General features: G+C 54.5%; 2 protein-coding genes across 3 annotated transcripts in view; one reads left to right on the plus strand and one right to left on the minus strand.

Moving 5' to 3' along the window:
- Window positions 1–1,179: 1,179 nt before the first annotated feature.
- Window positions 1,180–7,033, minus strand: rnf214 (ring finger protein 214). The gene is made up of 6 exons (XM_084468280.1): window positions 6,875–7,033; window positions 6,276–6,454; window positions 5,953–6,086; window positions 5,048–5,276; window positions 3,368–3,598; window positions 1,180–2,318 (listed from the first exon to the last, which is right to left on the minus strand). Exons 2-6 carry the CDS (start codon window positions 6,435–6,437, stop codon window positions 1,728–1,730), a joined length of 1,347 nt encoding a protein of 448 aa, XP_084324406.1. The 5' UTR covers window positions 6,438–6,454; window positions 6,875–7,033; the 3' UTR covers window positions 1,180–1,727.
- A 120-nt stretch (window positions 7,034–7,153) lies between these two features.
- Window positions 7,154–8,217, plus strand: part of snx2 (sorting nexin 2) — a 15,275-nt gene continuing 14,211 nt past the window's right edge. For both annotated transcript variants that reach the window (XM_084467795.1, XM_084467796.1), the window contains exon 1: window positions 7,154–7,336. In XM_084467795.1, the coding sequence (XP_084323921.1) occupies window positions 7,244–7,336 (93 nt within the window). In that variant the 5' untranslated portion in view covers window positions 7,154–7,243. The remainder of the gene's footprint in view (window positions 7,337–8,217) is intronic.

Consider the following 8,217-nt stretch of genomic DNA (forward strand, 5'->3'; position numbering starts at 1 on the left):
CAGCAGAACAAACTAATAGTGAGATTAAACCATCGCTCTCTGAGTCCGGGGGCCCGGGGAACGGCCCCCGGGGCGGCGGCCGGTCCCAGGACACTAGTTTAGGATCCATTGGTCAACAGCCCCGCATCCCGCTCTGGTAATGATGCTTGTTTGTCCGGAGGACTGTGAATCACACCCGTATTACCGCTGTCACGGCAACCACAGGAGACCGCCGCCACCCTGGGAGACGGGAGGCCGACCAAAAAGTACTTTTAAACCCGCTCGCACATCTTTAATGTTACCCCTCCGGAGCTAACACGCTTAGCCACAGCTCGTTACCCCTCCGGAGCTAGCACGCTTAGCCGCAGCTCGTTAGCCTCCGGAGCTAGCACGGTTAGCCACAGCTTGTTAGCCTCCTGAGCTAGCACGCTTAGCCACAGCTCGTTACCCTCCGGAGCTAGCACGGTTAGCCACAGCTCATTACCCTCCGGAGCTAGCACGCTTAGCCACAGCTCGTTACCCTCCGGAGCTAGCACAGTTAGCAACAGCTCGTTACCCTCCGGAGCTAGCACGCTTAGCCACAGCTCGTTAGCTTCCGGAGCTAGCACACTTAGCCACAGCTCTTTACCCTCCGGAGCTAGCACGGTTAGCCACAGCTCGTTACCCTCCGGAGCTAGCACGCTTAGCCGCAGCTGGTTAGCCTCTGGATCTAGCACGGTTAGCCACAGCTTGTTAGCCTCTGGAGCTAGCATGCTTAGCCACAGCTTGTTAGCCTCCGGAGCTAGCACGGTTAGCCACAGCTCGTTAGCCTCTGGAGCTAGCATGGTTAGCCACAGCTCATTAGCCTCTGGAGCTAGCACGCTTAGCCACAGCTTGTTAGCCTCTGGAGCTAGCACGGTTAGCCACAGCTCGTTAGCCTCCAGAGCTAGCATGCTTAGCCGCAGCTTGTTAGCCTCTGGAGCTAGCACGCTTAGCCGCAGCTTGTTAGCCTCTGGAGCTAGCATGGTTAGCCGCAGCGCATTAGCCTCTGGGGATAGCAATGCTAACCAGGCAGGTATTATTGAAGTTGTCTGGAAACGGCTCCATTATCTTCACTTATGAAAATGAACAGAATAGAATAAAGTAGACTTAACATTGTTATAGTCAACCCTTTCTTCGAGGTATTCCCTGAAGCCAAAATACCAAAATTTCAAATCCCAGTCACCTAAACAATTATATTTATTTTCATTGCTTATGGTTTGTTCAGGCCTTGAAGGTAAAGTAAAGTAAAGCCAAGCAGAAGAGGAGCTCGCAAAGGCCTCCACTCCAGAGGTCAGAGAATTTACAATGCGGTTATTCATAAATTTCTTATTCAACACTTTATTGACATTAACTTGCTTGATCCCACATCATTGAGTCCAGGAGTGTCCTTCATTCAGCTGAACGCCGTCCCTGAGCTCTGAGTCTTCTCTGTGGGAAACCGCATTCTTTATTTATTCGTACAAGGAAAGTAAGAAAACTGCTTTAGAACCCCTCTAACCAACCCTAACCCTAACCTCTAACCAACCCTAACCCTAACCAACCCTAACCCTAACCAACCCGCCCCCCAACCCTAACCCCGGTGGACTCCCTAAAGCAGAACCCCCCGTCCCTCTCTGCCGTCCCCATGACAACCTCAGTGGGCGGGGCTGACCTCAGTGGGCGGGGCCGACCTCAGTGGGTGGGGCAGAAGGGGCCGACCTCAGTGGGCGGGGCAGAAGGGGCCGACCTCAGTGGGCGGGGCAGAAGGGGCAGCTGTTGTTGCCGCTGGAGCGCAGCCAGACACTGATGCAGTGGCGGTGGACGCTGTGGCTGCAGGCCAGCGGCTGGCGCGCGCCGGGCTCCACGGGGTGCTGGCACATCAGGCAGAAGCTGCGGGCGGCGGCGGGGGGCGGGGGGCCGGCGGCGGCGGAGGCCAGCTTGAGGCCCACCTGCTCCGTCAGCTCGTCCCTGGACAGCCCCGCCATGGTCCCTCGCTCGCTCTTGATCTGCTGCAGAGCGGCCATCAGGTGGGCCCTGCTGCATTGTGGGAACTTGGCGGCCAGCTGGTCCAGCAGTAGGTCCAGTTTACCCACCGGGCCGGAGGAGGAGGAGGAGGCTGCGGCGGCGGGGGGCGGGGTTTGGTGGCCGGTGGGCGGGGCGACGCGAGGAGGGGGCGGGGTCCTGGGCGGGGCCTGGTGGCTCAGGGTGGAGGGGATGCGGGAGGGGGGCGGGGTCCGGGGCTGGGGAGGCTGGAGGTGAGCAGGAGGAGGAGGAGGAGGAGGGGGGAGGAAGGTGGCCTGCTCCAGAGACATCAGGATCTGACTGATGATCAGCTCCACCTATCAGACGAGAGGGGAGGAGCCTTACAGACGAACAGCAACTGGACACGCTACGGGGCTAACGGCTGAGAGGTAGCCAGCTGCTAGCGGGCTAAGTTAGTAGCTAAGTTAGTAGCTATGTTAGTAGCTATGTTAGTAGCTAAGTTAGTAGCTAAGTTAGTAGCTAGGTTAGTAGCTATGTTAGTTGCTAGGTTAGTAGCTATGTTAGTAGCTATGTTACTACTGCTACAGGGCTAACAGCTGAGAGGTAGCCAGCTGCTAGTGACATCTACTTTGGTTTGGCTGGCTCCTGTTGTGTAGCTTCTAGAGAAGCGTAGCCTGTAGGATCGCTGATGTTTACAGTAGCCTGTAGGATCGCTGATGTTTACAGTAGCCTGTAGGGTCGCTGATGTTTACAGTAGCCTGTAGGATGGGCTGATGTTTACAGTAGCCTGTAGGATCGCTGATGTTTACAGTAGCCTGTAGGATCGCTGATGTTTACAGTAGCCTGTAGGGTCGCTGATGTTTACAGTAGCCTGTAGGATGGGCTGATGTTTACAGTAGGTGGTGCAGCATCTTGTTATTATCCTCCCTTTTAAATACACAGCATAATGAATACAGGGTTTACCAGAACCACTTACAGCTCTACAGGAGCCTGCCTAAGGAACCCCACCACCTTAATTAACTAACTAGCCCCCACCACCTTAACTAACTAACCCCCACCACCTTAACTAACTAACTAGCCCCCACCACCTTAACTAACTAACCCCCACCACCTTAACTAACTAACCCCCACCACCTTAACTAACTAACCCCCACCACCTTAACTAACTAACCCCCACCACCATAACTAACTAACCCCCACCACCTTAACTAACTAACCCCCACCACCTTAACTAACTAACCCCCACCACCTTAACTAACTAACCCCTACCACCTTAACTAACTAACTAACCCCCACCACCTTATCTAACTAACTAACCCCCACCACCTTCACTAACTAGTCCTCTGCGGTAAACCCTGACATTCTCTCTTTTCCACTGCGTGTGACGGAGCGTCTCTCCTCTCACCGTGGGGACCTTGGGCAGCGGCGGGAGGTCCAGCCCGGACGGGGCCCCGGCGCCGGGCGGGGGCCCCTCCAGGGGCCGGCCCTCCCCCAGCTGCTGGATCAGCCCCTGGTAGTGGACCTGCAGCTGGTCCCGGCGCCGGCGGACGGCCGCCTCCTGCCGCTCCCAGTGCAGCCGCTCCTGGAGGCGCGGCGGACTGGGATCCATCTGCAGGGCCTGCAGGTACTGGCCCACCTGGAGGAGGACCAGAGGGAGACCACGCTCTGAGACCACGGGAGGAGGAGGTGAGCGCCTCCTTCAGGAGGACCTGGAGGAGCAGACCGCCCCCTCACACCAGGAGGTCCTGGTCTAAGAGAACCCTGGTTCCCTGGTCTAAAATAATCCTGTTAGAGGTGGACCCTGGTCTAGAGGGACCTGGTCTAAGAGCACCCTGGTCTAGAGGGACCCTGGTCTAGAGGGACCTGGTCTAGAAGGACCCTGGTCTTAAGGGACCTGATCTAAGAGGACCCTGGTCTAGAGGGACCTGGTTTAAGAGCACCCTGGTCTAGAGGGACCTGGTCTAAGAGCACCCTGGTCTAGAGGGTCCTGGTCTAGAGGGACCTGGTCTAGAGGGACCCTGGTCTAGAGGGACCTGGTCTAAGAGCACCCTGGTCTAGAGGGACCTGGTCTAGAAGGACCTGGTCTAGAGGGACCTGGTCTAGAGGGACCTGGTCTAGGGGGACCTGGTCTAGAGGGACCTGGTCTAGAGGGACCTGGTCTAGAGGGAACTGGTCTAAGAGCACCCTGGTCTAGAGGGACCTGGTCTAAGAGCACCCTGGTCTAGAGGGACCTGGTCTAAGAGCACCCTGGTCTAGAGGGACCTGGTCTAGAAGGACCTGGTCTAGGGGGACCTGGTCTAGAGGGACCTGGTCTAGAGGGAACTGGTCTAAGAGCACCCTGGTCTAGAGGGACCCTGGTCTAAGAGCACCCTGGTCTAGAGGGACCTGGTCTAAGAGCACCCTGGTCTAGAGGGACCTGGTCTAGAGGGACCCTGGTCTAGAGGGACCTGGTCTAAGAGCACCCTGGTCTAAGAGGGACCTGATCTAGAGAGACCCTGGTCTAGAGGGACCTGGTCTAAGAGCACCCTGGTCTAAGAGCACCCTGGTCTAGAGGGACCTGGTCTAGAAGGACCTGGTCTAGAGGGACCTGGTCTAGAGGGACCTGGTCTAGGGGGACCTGGTCTAGAGGGACCTGGTCTAGAGGGAACTGGTCTAAGAGCACCCTGGTCTAGAGGGACCTGGTCTAAGAGCACCCTGGTCTAGAGGGACCTGGTCTAAGAGCACCCTGGTCTAGAGGGACCTGGTCTAGAAGGACCTGGTCTAGAGGGACCTGGTCTAGAGGGACCTGGTCTAGGGGGACCTGGTCTAGAGGGACCTGGTCTAGAGGGAACTGGTCTAAGAGCACCCTGGTCTAGAGGGACCCTGGTCTAAGAGCACCCTGGTCTAGAGGGACCTGGTCTAAGAGCACCCTGGTCTAGAGGGACCTGGTCTAGAGGGACCCTGGTCTAGAGGGACCTGGTCTAAGAGCACCCTGGTCTAAGAGGGACCTGATCTAGAGAGACCATGGTCTAGAGGGACCTGGTCTAAGAGGGACCTGGTCTAGAGGGACCTGGTCTAAGAGCACCCTGGTCTAGGCTCTACCCACCTCCCTGAGCCAGGCCTCCATGGAGACCATGGTGGCCTCCCTCTGCCTCTCCACAGCCACCACCTCGTCCTCCAGCGCCCGCCCCTCTGCCTCCTTGCACCTGGCCTGCATGCGCTCCATCTCCTCCGTCAGCTGGGCCAGCTCCGCCTCCAGCAACCTCTTCTCCTGGTCCTGCTCCTCCTGCAGCGACGTCCCCCGCTCCTCCAGCTCCTCCAGCTCCTTCTGCAGCCTGGAACCAGTACAGTGTACCATGTGGGAACCAGTAGAGTGTACCATGTAGGAACCAGTATAGTGTACCATGTAGGAACCAGTACAGTGTACCATGTGGGAACCAGTACAGTGTACCATATAGGAACCAGTATAGTGTACCATGTAGGAACCAGTAACAGTGTACCATGTAGGAACCAGTATAGTGTACCATGTAGGAACCAGTACAGTGTACCATGTGGGAACCAGTAGAGTGTACCATGTAGGAACCAGTATAGTGTACCATGTAGGAACCAGTACAGTGTACCATGTGGGAACCAGTACAGTGTACCATATAGGAACCAGTATAGTGTACCATGTAGGAACCAGTACAGTGTACCATGTAGGAACCAGTGTAGTGTACCATGTAGGAACCAGTATAGTGTACCATGTAGGAACCAGTATAGTGTACCATGTAGGAACCAGTATAGTGTACCATGTAGGAACCAGTACAGTGTACCATATAGGAACCAGTATAGTGTACCATGTAGGAACCAGTACAGTGTACCATGTAGGAACCAGTGTAGTGTACCATGTAGGAACCAGTATAGGAACCAGTATAGTGTACCATGTAGGAACCAGTACAGTGTACCATGTAGGAACCTGTATAGTGTACCATGTACCAGTATACCAGTACAGGTACAGCTGTCTGTTCTCACCTGTTCTTTTCTTCCTGTGCGCGGTTCTTCTGTGATGTCATTTCCTGTTTCCTAAGCAGGAAGCTCTTCCTGGACGCCTTGGAGTCATTGAGCTGCAGCTTGACCCTCAGGGAGTCCAGCTTCTCCAGGAGGAGCTGCACACACACACACACACACACACACACACACACACACACGTTAAGTGTGTGCAGGTTTAAGTGTGCGCAAGTGTGTGCATGTGCGTGTGTGTGTCTGTGGGTGTGTGTGTGTGCGTGTGTGTCGGTGTGCGTGTGTGTGCGTCGGTGCGCGTGTGTGTGTCGGTGTGTGTGTGTGTGTGTGTGTACCTGGTGTTGTCCAACAGTCCTCTTGTGCTCCGCCTGCAGCAACTGCTGCTGCTCCGCCCATCTCTCCTCCTCCACCCTCCTCCGCTCCGCCTCCTCCTCCCGCCACACCCCCCCGCCGCCGCCGTCCAACATGGCCGCTGCACGCTGCTCCACATCCATCATGGCCGCCGGGTCCGTCCCTGGAACCAGACAACCGCCGTTTACAATGACGTCATTTACTATGACGTCTTGAGGAGTAAACCGACAATAACAACCGGATGACGTCATGACCCCTGCAGCGGCAGGCCTCTCCCAGGTCCTCACAGCCCAGTGTGTGTGTGTGTGTGTACTAATAAAAGGCGTCCTTAGTCGTTGCTTCGTGAAGCCATTACAGAACAGACAGCAGCTCCATGTGGACTTTATAGTAGACACAGGAACGACAACACTGGCGGAGTAGTGGATGGAGTACACTACCAGTACCAATGGAGTACTGTTAGTGTACTATTAGTATACTATATAGTATAGTATACATATAGTATATAGTATATACTATTAGTATACTGGCCGCCCGGTAAAGGACAACATTATCCCGCAGGAAGTAGTCAAGAAGTCTGTCTCACCGTCACCGTGTCCCAGTTCTTCCTGCTGTCCGCTGTGTGACGCCACTACGGCTCCTGGCTCCCCGGACTCTTTATATATATAAATATATATATATATATATAAATATAATAATATATATAGAACATATAGACGCTACCCGGACTGAAGGCTGAGGCACCACAACACAGGAAGGGGAGGGTGTTCAACCCGGAACTGATCTCTGATTCCTCGGTCCCACCCCCTCTGATGCTCTCCTCCTCCTCCTCCTCTCTGCGCTGTCACATGACAGCAGCGGGGATCACATCCTCTCGAGTCTCCTGACTCTCCTCCGCCTCCTGTTTGTGTGTGTGTGTGTGTATGTGTGTGTGTCATCGCTATTAAAGAGGACCATGGCGGAGCACACCGACTACCGGGACCCGGAGCACACCGACTACCGGGACCCGGAGGAGCCCGGCGGCCGCGGAGAGCAGCTCTCCCCGGAGGTGAGTTGGTCCCGGCCGGGAGGCCAGTCCACACGTCACTAGGGTGTCCTCATCCAGCGGGGATGCTCTCCGCGGCTGGGCTCATATCTTCATTATTTAGGATCAGATGTCAGATGAACGAAGCCTCCCCCAGAGGCTGCTTGAGGGAGGCTCGGGTTGCGCATCAATACGCAGCTTCGGTGGTAGCAGATTTCCGGGTCGGTGGCGTCAGGTGACTCAGGTGGAGCGGGGGGGCAGGTGGCGGTGTTTGTTTACAACATGGTGGCTGGTATTTGAGCTGTAATACGTATTTATATATATATATATAGATATATGTTCGTGTATTATGGGAAATGCCTTCAGTATCTCCGGTCAGACCCACATGTAATCCTCAATGTTATTTATTGTCGTATACAATGAAGTGTCCCTCCACGTCTGAGACGGACGTGGGTGGAGCTATGGCCAGTTGGCTACTGGTTGGCTACTGGTTACACCTGTTGTGTGTGTGTCTACCTCTGCTGTAACTCTGCGCTCCGCTCGTTAGGCCTGGCCTATGACCCACCAGCGGTTATGTTTTTTTTTTACTCAATGCCTTAAAACAAAAACAAAGTAACGGTATGATATATATACAGATGCAGGAGCGTATCTCCAAGTTGTATCACCTCATCTGCACACGTATGATGATCCCCTACACAGTAACACAGAATATTGGATTATATTTTTGGCACAAAAGTTTGCAACCGAACATTTACCAGAAAACCCATAATATGGTCTTGCATTACTTGCAGCCATGAAATGTACAAATAACATGAATGGGACCTGGGCACACCCACACACAGAACATATTATACTAGTTACTGGTTATATTTGAATGATGAGTTAATGATGAGTTAATGATAATT

The sequence above is a fragment of the Micromesistius poutassou genome, assembly GCF_964030765.1.
Source record: "Micromesistius poutassou genome assembly, chromosome: 5".
Classification (NCBI taxonomy): domain Eukaryota; kingdom Metazoa; phylum Chordata; class Actinopteri; order Gadiformes; family Gadidae; genus Micromesistius; species Micromesistius poutassou.

What these genes read in the sequence shown, in the direction of transcription:
- rnf214 (XM_084468280.1), bottom strand. Translation starts at nt 6,437, where the DNA reads ATGATGGATGTGGAGCAGCGTGCAGCGGCCATGTTGGACGGCGGCGGC. An exon ending in GGACTGTTGGACAACACCAG is followed by an intron (nt 6,087 to 6,275) that starts GTACACACACAC and finishes GTGTGTGTGCAG; the next exon opens with CTCCTCCTGGAGAAGCTGGA. An exon ending in GCACAGGAAGAAAAGAACAG is followed by an intron (nt 5,277 to 5,952) that starts GTGAGAACAGAC and finishes TACTGGTTCCAG; the next exon opens with GCTGCAGAAGGAGCTGGAGG.